Below are 14,984 nucleotides of genomic sequence, written 5' to 3'. Positions count from 1 at the left end.
GCAGTGAGCGGCCGTCAAGAAGCCGGCGACTGATGTGCCTCGCCTGGGAAGAGCACAATGATGGTGCCAACTTGGGCCAGTAAAGCAACGTCCTCCACAACTAGACTGAAGAACAAAAGGACAGCAACTTGTCTGTTCCCCTTCCCCAATACCCCAGCGCTGTTCCCATCCCCCCAATTCCCCAATAAAAATCTTAAAAAAATAAAAATAAAAAATGGAATGGCTTATGTGAGCCACACATTGTTGATGTTCTGGACACAGCAGTCTGAGGGCCTGTGCCTCCTCTGGCCAGTTGGTCAGACACGTGTCTCTGAAGGCGAGCCTTCCACAAGAGCTGCTGCTGGGAGATGGGGTACAAAGAGCTGGTCTCTCGAAGCCCCCCTCAATCCCCACCCACTCGTGAAGCGAGCACTTTCTCATGTTGCCAAAGAATGACATGTTTCCAGAAATTACGACCAGGAAAGGATGAGTATTTCATTAGCAAATCACCCAATGATGTTCAAAATTGGCCAACTTAGAGTAAGATTTTCTAGGAGCTGAGGATGAAGTAACAGGAACACAGAGCCCTGAACCTTCCTGCGCCCTGCCACATTCCCTTGCTCTGCTGTCCCCAGGTGCCACCATGGTCCTGTTTGCATCCGCTCCATTTGTTTATAAACCAACTGCACTCAGAGGCCAGGGCAAACTCTGCTGGGAGTGGAATAACACAAGAGAAAAACTGCTAGGAAAACTCAAAATAATATAAATAAGTAAAACCCATTAACAACCAGGTCCCAAATGCAGCACAGAGGGTGCAGGCCAAGTTCTGTCCTCAGGCACTAATGCAGTTTGTCCAGCATGCCAAGACCTAATCTGTGGACATCGATTTTTTTAAAAGCCATATTGCTGCTCTGAGATTAAAAAAAAAAAAGAAAAAAAAATCTACCTTTGAGTTCAATGCGCACTTGAGAGGCGTTTCTTTCTGTCTGTTCTGGATCTCTGTAGCTGCTCCATTTTGTAGCAATGTCTCGATGATGCCTTGGTAACCCCAACGTGCAGCTATGTGTAAGGGAGTGTCTCCTTTCTCGTTACCAATTTCTAGTCTGCATGACTGCACATCATAGTACACCAAAGCCTTCACACACTGCAAAGAAATTGGGCAATGCTGCCATTAAAACTCACGTGCCGAGCCTCGGGCAACATCTGTGCACTCTACAGCCTAGGCCCACATGCCAGTTTGATCAAGGCTCCACTCACCAAGCAAACATGCAGCGATAGAGATCTACAACTCAGGGGTTCCAGCTTCCCTGATGAGGACACATCATTTTTTCAAAAGAACCCAACTGCCCATCAGTGAGAAATGGCTGAATCAACTGTGACGTATGCATGTGCAGAAAGGAGTTACCACAGCAGGCCTGAGACCACAGTCCCTTGAAAAGTCTGCTTGTTCCTTGGGAGCTTGGATTTGGGGAGGGTGCCCACAATCCCCTCACTGATAAGAGGGGCTCACTGTGCCTGAACTCTGAATACAATAACATGGTTTATGCTGAACGTCTGCTTTCCTTCTGGGAGTCTGGGATTTTGGTACATGTTAGGCAGAGGGTGTTTATGGGACAGCCTCCGATAAAACTCTTGGGCCCTGAGTCCCTAATGAGCTTCCCTGGTAGACAACACTTCACATGTGTTGTCACAACTCACTGAACCAGGGGGTGGTCTTGGGAACACAACACACATAACTGATCATTATGTAGCAATTAAAGAACGGGCTAGATATTTGTTTATTGACCTAGAGGATTTCCATAATGTATTGTTTAGGAAAGCAAGTTGCATATAAATGTGAAGGGTATGATCTTGTTTTAGCATATCAACCACCTAACCCAGCCTCAACCCTACATATGTCTAAATCTTCCTGTATATTACTATGAAAAGAAAGGGGAGAGAGAAAGAGTGATTAGGAAAAAAATAACACACACAAATATTAAGTGAAAATGGAAATGATAAAACTCCTTGATAGAACTATAAAAAAGTAAAAGGTAAAAACTGAATATGAACAAAGGTAAGACCCAGATGACAGCAGGGATGACTGAAAAAGTCTGAATTTTATGATAAGATAATGGACAATTATGTTTCAGATGTGTTATTTTAACAGAGCATCTGTAATAAACTTCAAAATTCTTTTAATTAAAAAAAAATTACACACTGGATCTTACAGTAATCACCAACACAAAAATACTGCACTGAACTAATCAGAAATTCACATTTCTCCACGAGTGAGAACGGGTTGACACAGCCAAGAGCAGCAGGTACACTTACGTCTTCGTGGCCGTGAGCGCAGGCCAGGTGGAGAGGGGTGTTGCCGTTGTTGTCCTGCACATCGGTGCTGGCTTTGTAGTGCAGCAGCAGCAGCTTCCAAAGGAGAGGAGAAAGCAGGTGAACCAACAGCAGCAAGACCACAAGGCCAGGCGCGTGCTTCCTCGGGAGGTGTGGCCTGGAGTCTCACAAGGGGGGCGGTCGCTAGCTTCCACTTCCAATCTTATTTACCGATACTACAGTTAAAATGGTATCATCACTCTCATCCTTCCTTATAAAATGTGTAGAGATTCAAGAGAAAAAGTCTACAGCCTCACCCTTCTTCCCCCAGATTATTGGCTGTTTCAAATCTAGACCTCACAGTTTTGTGCAGTGGACCCCCAGGGAGGGGCCTCAGCCTTGTGGCCCCTCCTGCGTGACCAAAGCACAGCCAGTGTGGGATAGAGAAGCGTGGCTGGCACGACTGGAAAGTCAAAATGCAAAGCCTAGCTCACCTGAATGCACACACAGGGGTGGCACCGTCACCCTGCTGCTTACCGTCACACTCTGATAGCCCTTCTGACACGCGAGATGAAGTGGAGTTGACCCGTGATAGTCCGTGGCGTTCACCACAGCGCCTCTGGAAACCAGGAGGTCAATGAGGGATGCCTGCCCTACGGCACAGAAGGACTTCACAATGGGGAAGGAAAGAGAAGACGTTTCCAAACCCTAAGCGTGAAGCCACATTATTTTACCCTCTTGTTCCCCGGCGTAAAGCATGCCTGGAGGTTATTTTTCTGCTTAAAAGGAACCAGAGCTAATGTCAAGTCAGACCCTGCAGGTTCAGGGCACTTTGGGGGGAACTCTTGGAGGGGACACGGCTCCAGTCCACATCTGGGCAACGGAAGGTAGTGGAAAAGAGCCTCAGACATCCACATAAGAGTCCATGCTTTATCAATTCATAGGATGGAATATTGTGCAACCATTAAAAAAATACTGACAAGGAGAAATGTTCTTATACAATATATTGCCAAGTAAAAAGAAAGCACAGGGCCAGTCAAATGGCTCAGTTGGTTAAGAGCGCTACCTCTGAGCAGCAGGGTCACCAGTTCGATTCCCACATGGGACAGTGAGCTGCGCCCAAGCTGAACTGCAGCTGAGCTGCCAACACGTGGCAGGATGACTCAGCTGGTGAGAGCACGTGCTCCTAACAACAAGGTGGCCGGTTCGAGATGGTGGGCTATGCCCACTCGCAACTAAGATTGAACACGGCACCTTGAGCTGAGCAGCTGCAAGTGGCCAGCTGGCGATGACTTGGAGCTGAGCTAGTGCGCCCTCCACAACTAAGATTGAAGGACAACAACTTTGCTGTTTGGCTGTTCCCCTTTCCCAATTCCCCAACACTGTTCCCCTTCCCCAATTGAAAAAAAAACCCACAAAAAACTAAAAAAAAAAAAAAAAAAAAAAAAAAGCACAGAACAGTATGATCCCCACAACGTCATATATTTTATATTCATATATACAAGTATGTGAAACTCCAAACACTCATAAATCACAATTGTCTCTGGGAGACAGAAAGATAGCAGGCTTTGATGCTGAAGAAGTTTGTGTTTTCTCCTTTGAATGTGCAATTTAAAAGACAGTAAGGGTATTTTTTAAAAGAGAGATATAAGAACCCCAATTCTGAGACCATTATCATAGCTCAGACTGAAGCCTTCCCTCCCTGGCCCACTGGCTCAGGGCAGCGTCAGATGTCCACACAGTGAGAGCATGGACATGCGCTCTTCCAGCCTGGAGGCAGCACAGAAGGCCTGTGGAATGTCTGCTACTCTTCTCTTCCAGCAAAGCCCCCGGAGGTGGGCCCATGAAGCAGTCCCTTCCACCACCCCAACTCACGGCGCCCCAACCCCGTCAGCCGGGTCTCTGCTGGGCCACCGTTGGCTCCATCCCTTTGCCCTGACAACCCACAGAGGCCAACCCAGGACCACATACCACAGAGGGCAGCCACATGGAGCGGAGTATGACCCCTGTCATCTCTGGAGAATGGAGTAACAACTGAGGGATCATTCAGCCTCCTAAAACAGAGCGAAGAGACAGAAAAATACACCCTAGGGACGGCATGACAGAGCCGTTACCTGACAAAGCTGGCCATGCCAGGGTCCTGGGACTAGAAGCTAGATCTCAGGGTCTGATCCAAACTGGGCCTCTCCCACAGTGTCCTAGAGATAATCCAGCCCTTGCTCAGTCTCCCACAGGGTGAGGAACTGAGGCATCTAGTTCCAGCGTCCCTTACCCAGCCCCACCCCTCTAGGCGTAGACACCCAGTAAAATAGCATGGTAAGGTTAAGGGGAGACCAAAAAGGTGACTGGGGGAAGTTGACAATCTTCCCATCCTAAACCCACTTTCCAAGTCTAGGGCAAGCTCTATGTCCACCTACCCAGGTATCTAACCCAGTGGCATGCCAACTATTTTTACATCCTTTATTCCATCTGATGCTCCAAAGAGGCAGAGATTACTGTCCCCACTTTATAGCAGAGGGAGCTGCGCGCAGCCATGATAGGTGGCTCATTCAAAATTGCATGGCAAAGAAGTGGAAAAGTTCCACCCGGGCCCCGGTATCCTGCGTCCTGGCACACTGAGCCTCCTTCCACGAGGACCCTCTTACCCGGAGACAAGTTTCTCACAGTCATCACAGAAGCACAGAGGGTGGCACATCTTTTGGATGGTATCTTTATCTTGGTCTTCTTGGCTCAAGAGTCTTTCCACTTCTTTCTGGTCACCTGAAGCAATGTGCTGAAAAGTGACATCAAGGATGCTATCAATGTTAAGAAATCATTTGCTTTTTAAGGTATGAATTTTTTGAGCATCCTTATAGGAACACGTATATATGGATGGGTGAAATGACTTGTTCTCTGGGGTTTGTTTCACAATAATCTGGGTAGATGGGGAGAGTGGGTGAGGGTAGAGATGAAAAAGTTTGAGAGATGGCTATATGGGGGGTTTGTTTATCATACCACTCTTTTTATTTTTGTAAATGTTAGAAATTTCCATAATTAAAAAAATAACATGACAAAATTTCCAATGCGACAGGAGTGGCAGGGGGAGGGTGGTGGTGGTGGTGGTCAATACATCCAGAACCTCAGTGTGGATTTTGACACCTCACTAGAACAAGCCTCAGTCCTGTCCTCTTGGATTCTGATAGAACCTCAGTTTAGGGGGGAAGGGAACAGCTGCAATTAGTAGGAGATCCCATCAACAAACCTGCAGGGCTCAGCCCTGTGATTCCTGGATGTGCTCCTTCCAGGAGTGAGATGTTCTGGGGCGCACGCTGCTGCCCCAGGAGGTTCTCTGGGCCTCCATGGAACCCACTCTGGCTCGGGGTGGCCTCCTGAGGAGGTCTGCCATCACCTAGCCCTTGCTGACTGCCCAGTGGGGTACCTCGCCAGCCTCCTAACGCTCTATCAGATCTGCATATATGCTGCCATATGATCAAACCACCACCATGACACTGATACATAATGGTGGCCTCCCAGGCCAGCGCTTGTGCACACAGACACCTGGGGTCAAGAAGAGGCATCAGCTCTGCCGGGGCCACCAGTGAGGTGCCACTGAGTTGGCCATGAACGATAAGCTGTGTTTCACTGACCACAGAGAACGCAGCCCACGCAGGGGGTTCCACGCATGGAGGCCCAGCGCGCTCGGTGAGCCATCCAGTGCGGCTATAGCACAGCACACGCTGGGGCGAGGGGCAAATGTACCGGTTCCACTCGTAAAACCCACTCTGAGCACAAGGCGAGCGTCAGTGGTGAACTTCGTCGACCGCCCTGTGGATTCGGTAGAGTCGCCTGAGCTGTGGACGATGGAGGGCTCCCACACCTGTGCCCACAAGGGCTTCTTGGGGTCTCACCTTGAACAGGCAGTCAATGGGAGTTGAAGTCATCTGCGACAGTAAGCTCATTCTCTGCTTAAGGAACAGCCTGTCGCCAAACCCCTCAGAGTCCTGCAGGGAAAACCCAACAATCCATTTCATCACAAGGGACGGGATGTCAGTGCAGATCCGTCAAAACAGAGGACCCCAGGAACTGTCCTTGCCATTTCCCTAGAACAGGGCCAGCAGTGCCTTGCTGCCCCACTCACTGAACTGGAGAGCCGACCCTCATCACGCTGGGAGAAGGGCTTCCCATCTGTCTTTCCAGGAAGTGGTGGCTCCGACGACAGCTTCCCAGTGGGGATCTGGGAGAATGGCGGCACGCCATTCGTTTGCATGGAATGTAGCATGCATACACCATCATCCTCCAGATGGAAACCTGGATTGTCCTGGCCTCCTCTATCTCCTCTCAAATTTCTGTCCTAGCCTGCATAGCCCTTATCCCCTGCCATTTGATCTGTGGCCTACAGACAGGAAAACCATTTGACAGGCTGGTCCACATTTCCCAGTGCCCATCAGCAGTAGAGAGTGGGGTCTTGTCTTTTGCACATACTTACTAAAATAGCAAACAATATGGCCACTGGCCTAAAGTCCAATAAGATACTGGGTCCATCCCAATTAATCAAGTCAGGTCTTCATAGTGCAGGTAATAAATGTTTACCTAGACACAAAAATCTAAAAATGTATCCTTACTTTATGAAAGAATTTCTAGCAAGACACTTTAATGCTCACTTGCTCACCTGCAATAAATGGTCTAATGACAAATTAATTAACTTCCTTAAAAAGAGTCTTGGTGGGGAGTAAAGAGAAATTTTTCGAGCCAGCTGCTGCCAGAACTCACCAACTCTGACAAAACTGTAGGATAAGGCTCTCTTTATGGTCCTCGAAGTTCTGACTCAGAGGTTTAGCTAAAGATAGAGCTGACAACATCTCGGAGAATGGACCATTTCTGGGGTCTGCTGTCAAGCCGGTTCCCTCACACTGACTTCCCTAAGAGGGTTTACTTGGCAAACGAACATCAGCACCTCAGAATTAGAGCCATTTTTTGCCCCCAGCTGCTATATGCTATATAAAGCTCTAACAACCTATTCTATTCAGTGATTTATAACCAAGCAGCTTAGGGTCAGAGAAACATCAAAGACGTTGTTCAAGTAAATTCAGGGTTCTTTGCTCTACTCTGGGTAATTATCTGAAGGGCAGTGATGAAGAGAGGCGAGTCTTCTAGGACTGACTCCTCAGGGAAGAATGAACTATCAGAAGAAATAGCATATCAGATAAGACCTATTTGGGAATGGGGTAAATGCTATTTATTAAAAACTCGGTAAAGTGAGAAAGACTAGAAACCTGCAACGCTAGAGCAGGGTACAGATTCTTTCAGGGTTCTCGCCACTGTTTTTTTTTTTTTTTTGGTCCACAAAGGTAAAACTAGAGTCATCCAGCTAACGTTTATTTTCAAAGAACTAAAAGTCTTTATTTACGAGACCTAATAGTTAAGCTTTTATGTGTAAAGAATGTTTATGGTTAGCTCAAGTATGATTCCATCTTGGGGAGAAAATTTCTGCAAAACAACGTTATAGTACATAGAGTCGACAGAAAAACATAATTAAATTTAGTAATAATTAGTCCTTAATGCTTTTCAGAAACCTCGCCTGCTGTATGGAGACACTCTGGAGCTCTTTCTCCAGGAAACGAATGATGCCAATGCATAACGGTGGTCTCAATCATCCCCAGATGGAACTGCATTGCTGACAAGGAACCAGTCGGCAGCTATGGCAGAGGCAATGCCACAGACGGAATGCCAAATGCTGGCATCACGAAAGACAAGGAAGCCACAACACCTGCTCTGTCAATAAACTGAAGAGCATCTCTCAGATCTGACCCACTCGATACACAGGATGGGCTTCATAGCCAGCCGTAAGGATGACGCACACCTTGTCCCATCATCTGACAGGACCATCCACCTCCCATCTGGGAAGGCAAGTCCAGGGTCAGATACTCTGACAAGGGGGGGCACCCTGGGCCGTGTCCCACCACCCCTGCCCACCCAAGCCAACAGCCATCCTTGGGGCTATCTGTGCAGAATGCATCAGAGAACCAGGAAACAGAGACACCCAGATGCAGGGGTATTAGAAGAGCAAGTAAGGGCACCAGTATCACTTTCCACTTCAAAAAGGCACTTTCGAATATCCCATTTGATTCTCACAACCACCTAGCAAGAGGTGAAATATACAGCATTATCCCCAGTGTAGACAGGAAGATGGACAGAGGCTGAGAGAGACAAACAGACTTGTTCAACGGCAAACAGAAGTGCTGGACTCAAACCAACACCAACACTAGAGGGACCACCCCTGAAACAACCACCAGTCCCACTGGAATATTTTCAGAAGTGGAAGTAGGGGTGGGAATCTGACTGACACTGGTCAGCCACCTCCTTACACTCTGGCCAAAGGCTATGGAAAGAAAGCCAGCAGGGCGGCCATGGTACAGTACGGGGGCGCCAAGGGGACAGGAGTACTTTCAACAGGTGGACACGTCCTCCAGGTAACAAGGGCGCCCCTGACCCCATCAAGGAGCATCAGGCAATTCCTCTGCAGGGTGGTAGAGCCAGGAAGGGAGTGACCTCTCAGACCAATGAGAGGGAAAGAACCAGAAGGCAGGCCACCACAGAAAACCACTCCAGGCGCCATGGGAACGACACGTTCCTAGAACCTCACAGGAGACGATTTTAAACGAAGCAATCTTACTCCCCTACTGTGGAAGCGAGTGGCAACTGATTCCGCAGACACCTGTGCATGCAGAGTGCACACGCATGTTCCTTCTAGAATGCTAATGATTTCCCCCTACACTAGAAACCACTTTTGCAAGAGCCACAGCCAGCCCTGTCTGAGATGAGCTGGACGGCCTCTAGTTTCATGTACATACATGTGGGAGGTCAAACTGAAACCCAGACAACAGCAGAGCTTAGCTCTTCAGCGAGCACCTGATAATGGTGAGCTACGTGCCAAGTGCAGCATCATCTCAAATCTGGGTTAAAAATACAATTGTATGGGCACAGATATAAGACATATACCCAAATGTTAAGGAAAGTCACCCCCGGGCAGTGAGTTTATAAGAGGCTTTTGTCGTCTTCACTGCAGCTTTATATATTGCAACTATCATTTATAAGCAAATATTAGTCTTCTAATCAGATAATAAACAGAACTGTTTTCTTGGGGGAAAAACAGATTACAGTGCTGTATACAATATAATTTCAATTATGTAAAGTATGCATGGATAGGAAAGACTGGAAAATACATGAACATGTTAACATGAAAGAATTCAAGGAAACAGTGTTTACCCGAGTGCACCTGTCTGGACCAGGTCTATGCGATTCTTTCCCAGATGTTTTTTTTTTTTTTAGCTGAGCCATCCTGCCACCTGTTGGCAGCTCAGCTCGGGCCGGGCATCGAACTGCTGTTGCTCAGAGCTCACACTCTTGAGAGAGCTCTTAACCAACTGAGCCACTCGGCCGGCCCCTCTTTTCCAGATGTTTTAACTTATCACTTTTTTGGGGAGAGTCTAACATCATTAGAAAATTAGGATCAAATGAAGGTTCAAATCCTTAGGCCTCTTGGTTTGCAGTACAGAAATGTTTTTACTTTATCAATGTCAGCTTGGTGGCTTCTGTGAGTAATGTCATGTTTTGCTGGTTGCTATGTAGCGAAACAGACTAGCAACGTCATCTTGGTTTAAAGATCCTCACAATTCACTGAGAAACGTAATCGCCTTCCTCAGCCAAAGCTCACCAACCAACCAGAAAAATGATAACAAGGCCACTGAGTCCTAAAATGGCAAATGTTAATCTCATTTCTGGCCTATCCTGGTCAAGATATCCAGATTCAGTTTCTAGCTTCCCCTCTGCCCATGTACCTTTGAGGATGCTGAGGACTGATGATGCGGGATGTGAACCAGGTGACTCCCAACGAAAACCTACAAACTTTCACAGCCAATCAGGTGCTTAGTTAGTGCTCAGTGTGCTGGGTGGCTGTCAAGCCTCAGAGCCCACAGACAGCTGAGGCCCCATTCTCGGGAGATGATTTAAGAATCTCCTCCCCCCAGGCCAACCTCAGAACCCTATCAAAGGCGCCAGGACACCCACAAAGAAAGGTTAGCACAGGAGGGTTAGCTCTTACGGGTGGTTTAACGGAGAGGCTTCCTTGCCGAATATACTCAATTGCAGCCTCAACAGAAGTCAAGCAGTATCCCAATTCGTCTTTCGCCGAGCTGCTAAATCGGAAGTTTTTGATATAACTCAGATTTGCCATCCTAACAAAAGGAAGAAAAAGGTTTTACTGTACATGCAGTTAACACCTGCAGAAACAATGCTACTGGCTTGGGTGACTGAAGTCGGTGAGCTCCAGGGAGCGATGACTGCTGCCCCCTTGCTCTCTATTCGAGGGTGTGTGCAATTAGGAAATAAGTAAAACTGCTTTGTTCTTTTCCTGGAACAGGCTAGTTTTTAGAAAGCTGATTACTGTAAAATGAGCTGTGGGTTCCTGTGGGAAGGAGATGGACTCTGGGGCCACACACAACTAGAGTCGGCTTCCTGCTCATCCACTGACTTGCTGCGTGTTCCAGAACGAGAAACGTAAGCTCTCTGGGCCTCAGTTTCCCCATCTATAAATGGCACGATAGCCACCCACTGCTGAAGGAAGGCAGGGCAAGCACAGCACCTGACTTGTAAGAGGTGCTCAATTTCCTAGTTACACTAAACCCACCACAGTACAGTGAGTGCCAGTGCTGCCATTTTGAAAAAAGTATTATCAAAAAAATATTACCAATTAGGGATCTCTGTTTTCACAAGCAGATACAACAGGACCGATAGCAGATCATCAGCACACATCGTCTCCAAGTTAACTGCAAGGGGGAAACACATGTTCAAAGTCATCACGAGGCTCCAATGAACCAGCAAGAGTAGCCGCTCCCCACCACCATCCATCCCACAAAACCACCATCCAGGAAGATTACACATCAGGGAGAAATTCAACGGCACAATTTCCTTTACAGGGTCCTGAGTAGATGTCACCTTCAAGAGGAAAACGAATGCCTAACATTCTCGGAACATGTGCAAAAGAGAGGCGCTCCAAGCAGACAACCTCTCGCCACCTTCCGGGATGCATAAAGAGCCCAGGGAGGTCAGCAACAGTGGACACAAAGCCACGTTGTGCCCAGAGCCACCGCCGAAAGCCTCTTTCCTCCTGAGATCATTTCTGGTTTATGCACTGTGGCGTCTAATGCCGACGTGTAGCTTGATTTTGTTATTTGTGTTTTGAAATTTTAAGTAATCCATTCACAGGTTTCAAAATTCAAACAGTACAAGAGAGCAAACCGTGACTGTCCCTCCCATCCCTGCCACCCAGTCGTCTTTCCCAGAGGCTACTGCTGTTGTTTCCTGTCTATCTTTCCAGAGACAGTCTGAATTCACCATCGTATGTATGGAGATAAGCCGTCCCCCTCTTTCTGTGATGTTTCTGTGAAACAAACTCCTGTTTGTTTCATTTACTGTGTTTTGAAGATCATCCCCCACCTGCACACACAGATCTGCTTCCTCATTGCTTTTTTCTTACCTTACTTTGGTTTACTTTTTATGAAGGAAAATTTTTAAATGAGAGAGAGAGCATACACAAAATGAGAGAGAGCAGTCTACCGAACAGTCGAACCCCCACGGACCCATCACCAGCTTGGCTCATTTCGGAGGCCGCAGCTCCTCTGCCACCATTTTATTAGTTATGCCACCGCTACCCTCCACCCCCATGAGGAGGCACCCACTCTTCAGAACAGCCCCCGGGGCACACACACTGCTTGCTGCACATGGGCCCATCTGTACGACCCTTTCAGACAGCACTGCTCCTAACAGACTTTTGCATCTGGCAGATACATCTGCCCCCTTGCCAGGCCCCTTCCCCAGCACAAACCTCTCTGGCTAGGAGACTGTGTAATCAGCTGCACCACCTTTCGCAGACAAACCAACTTCTGTTGTGGGGAGGTACATTTGTTCAGCTGAGCCAGCTCTCTCTTTGCACGAGGTATGTTGAAGCTGTAAAATAATTTGGCAAGTGGCAACTTAAGACCAGGGTGAGGGCAACTTCTTTGCTCTAATAACATACCTTTGATTTACATTTCTTACAACAAACTGTAAGTCGTGAAAAAAAACAACAACAAAAAAAACCAACTCAGAAGCCATCTGACTCAAGTCAATGGCAAAACACAACAGCTTTAAATGTCCCATTCAGGCTGCCTGGTGATATAGCTGCTCCAGAAAATTAGAAATAACAAAAATAAAAAAACCCAAACATCCTTAACCCTGGAGTAAAATTGCCCAAAGGAGAAAAAACACTTGAAACATAAACAGTTTAGACATTTTTGTATCCTAATGAAACTGAAATTAATTCAAAAGGAGGTGCCTCTTTGGCAGGGTTCCCTCAGATGGACAGGTGAGATGTCTGCATGCGGAACCCACCTGGTTGGGTCATGGGCCCACCCAGAGGCCAAGTGTGCAAAACCTCAGCCCCTTCAGCTCCCACCCAGCTGGTATGCTGGCAGACAGATGCAGGAGGATGACAGCTACAAAACAGCCATCTGCCAATGTCAGCCCTGTGTCCTCGGTCACAAATAACTGTACTGCTCCTTGGTATGAACCAAGTCAAACCAGCGAGCTGTCGAGGGCCCCGCTTCTGGGAGAAATGGCGTCTCGGCCTCTGAGGTTGCCGAGCTGCTGCAGCGCAAACCCTTACCTGAACTCAGGTTTCACACCAATATCTTTCTGCTGAAGGTCTTGAAGGCTTCTTGTGATTTTGTTAAAGGCGGCATCCTAACAACAGATTTTAACAAAGCTTCAAAATTCTTAGAAAGCAAAGAATGAGGCTTCCATCCCGGCTGATGAAGGTTTAGAACCTACCTCGCTTGCCTCCATGGTCCCCACATATTTAAAGATCAGATCATAAATATCGTGCTGGACGTACATCTGTGAAATCAACAGACCCCAGTTCAGGGCGTGTGTGTGCAGGATGGGCAACAAGGAGAGCCCAGGGCACTGCCGCCTTTCCTCCCCTTGCTGCCCTGGCTTCTTACCTCTACCGCCTGCTTCATCAGGTTCATCTGGGCCTCCTGCCTGGCAAGCATTTTCTAGAAGGCAAGAGAAGTACAGCTAAAGAGCGTGGATTTGCGTGCGGGCAAACTGCAACTCTCTCCTTGGCAAGTCCTGCTGCTTACCAGGTGAGAGTCCCTCAGAAGCTGCTGGAGGCATTTGGTGTAGAGGGCATTCACGGAGTCCTGTGCAACAGAGCAGACAGACATGTCACTCGTAATCCGAGGCCATAACACAAAACCCAGGACGCGCAACGGGTCCCGGGGCGAGGACAGCATTCTACAGAATGTACTTCCTGGGTGACAAACTTCAAGTGCTAATGCAAGCTTATCCAACGAACGATGTGATTGTTATCAACTTCTCTTTCTTTTAGGTGTATTTGTATTAAGAGTAGGAAACATTTCCTCTTGGGGTCAACACAGAGGGTAACAACATTCATTTATTTATTTTTATACTTCTCTGTGATTTTTAAGTTTTCTACAGAGGCCTGTAGTACTTTCATAGTTAGAAGGGAACATTTTTAACAGAACTTCCAACAGCGGAGGCAGCGAAGTTTCAGAATAAACTGAGAGGGATGCCGGGGCTCTAAGCTGGCCTGTGAGACAGGGCACGCCTGGCAAAGCAAGACCCAGCTACTGACTATGTGATGACGGAGGCTCTTTCTTTCACATTCTCTGAAGGCTCGCTGGAAGGAGGCGATGTTCCTGTCAAATCTGTCCGAGTGTCTTCCCAAAAACTCTCTCACATCTTCAATGGTTTTCAGGGAAAAGGGGTCTGAGGGTTTCGAAGGCTCTTCTGAAAAAGAGACAGACGGTCAGGCTGGCTGTAACCTTTACTGTGTCCTAACGGGGGAAGTGCCACATCCTTTGCTCTGCTCTCCCAGGGTCTGGGGCCAAATCTTTCAGGGGAGGGGGCAGGAGATGACCTTATTTCAAGATATTGCCCAAGGGCTGCCCAGTTACAGGACAGCCCGGGGTCCAGAGAGCCTGATTTTCTTGAAGTCCTTTCCTGGGACAAAACCTAGACTACTTGGGGGCAGCCGAGTAGCTCAGTTGGTTAGAGCGTGAGCTCTGAACAATAGGGTTGCCGGTTCGATTCTCACATGGGCCAGTAAGCTGTTCCCTCTACAGCTAAGACTGTCCACAATGGCTCGACCTGGAGCTGGGCTGCCGTGGGCTGCTGTGGGCGTCTGTGAGCTAGCGTCCGTGAGCTAGCGTGAGTGGCCAGCGACTGATTGCCTCAGGTGGGTACAGCGCAGTGCTCATAATACCAACATGGGCCAGTGAGCTACGTCCTCCACAACTGGACTCGGAGGGGGAAGGAAGGAGGGTGGGGGGGAAATATATATATTAAAAAAGCAAACAAACAAAAAAAGCTGGACTATTTGGGACCATGGGCATGATCTGTGAGACTCTGGTGAAGAAGCCCTGATTCCTGATAATACAAGCCTCCGAGGGCCTTTGGTACATTGTTATCTCAACTTCCTGGAGCCACTGAAGGATTATTAGTGATTAAATATAGTAAGATCTCAAAGAGGCACAATAGTGGGGCTGGGTGGGTAATAATCCTGTAAGAGCTAGTTTTAAAGCTGAGGCCCAGAGACAAAGCCAGGCTACCGCTCTGCACAACTGCAGGGGGCGACATCCACACTGAGGTCTACG

General features: G+C 47.8%; 1 protein-coding gene across 1 annotated transcript in view; it reads right to left on the bottom strand.

The window, feature by feature from the left end:
* Positions 1–14,984, bottom strand: part of ANKRD27 (ankyrin repeat domain 27) — a 73,499-nt gene that overhangs the window by 27,089 nt on the left and 31,426 nt on the right. The window contains exons 4-17 of the mRNA XM_019654477.1: positions 13,964–14,118; positions 13,449–13,508; positions 13,308–13,361; positions 13,135–13,200; positions 12,971–13,047; positions 12,152–12,273; positions 11,015–11,093; positions 10,370–10,502; positions 6,177–6,269; positions 4,935–5,062; positions 4,261–4,343; positions 2,827–2,942; positions 2,293–2,385; positions 926–1,123 (exon numbers count right to left, since the gene is read on the bottom strand). Of these exons, the coding sequence (XP_019510022.1) occupies positions 926–1,123; positions 2,293–2,385; positions 2,827–2,942; positions 4,261–4,343; positions 4,935–5,062; positions 6,177–6,269; positions 10,370–10,502; positions 11,015–11,093; positions 12,152–12,273; positions 12,971–13,047; positions 13,135–13,200; positions 13,308–13,361; positions 13,449–13,508; positions 13,964–14,118 (1,457 nt within the window). The remainder of the gene's footprint in view (positions 1–925; positions 1,124–2,292; positions 2,386–2,826; positions 2,943–4,260; positions 4,344–4,934; positions 5,063–6,176; positions 6,270–10,369; positions 10,503–11,014; positions 11,094–12,151; positions 12,274–12,970; positions 13,048–13,134; positions 13,201–13,307; positions 13,362–13,448; positions 13,509–13,963; positions 14,119–14,984) is intronic.

Source organism: Hipposideros armiger, unplaced genomic scaffold, assembly GCF_001890085.2.
Source record: "Hipposideros armiger isolate ML-2016 unplaced genomic scaffold, ASM189008v1 scaffold_224, whole genome shotgun sequence".
Classification (NCBI taxonomy): domain Eukaryota; kingdom Metazoa; phylum Chordata; class Mammalia; order Chiroptera; family Hipposideridae; genus Hipposideros; species Hipposideros armiger.
Note: the sequence above shows the minus strand (reverse complement) of the source record. Positions and strands in the feature narration are given on the sequence as shown.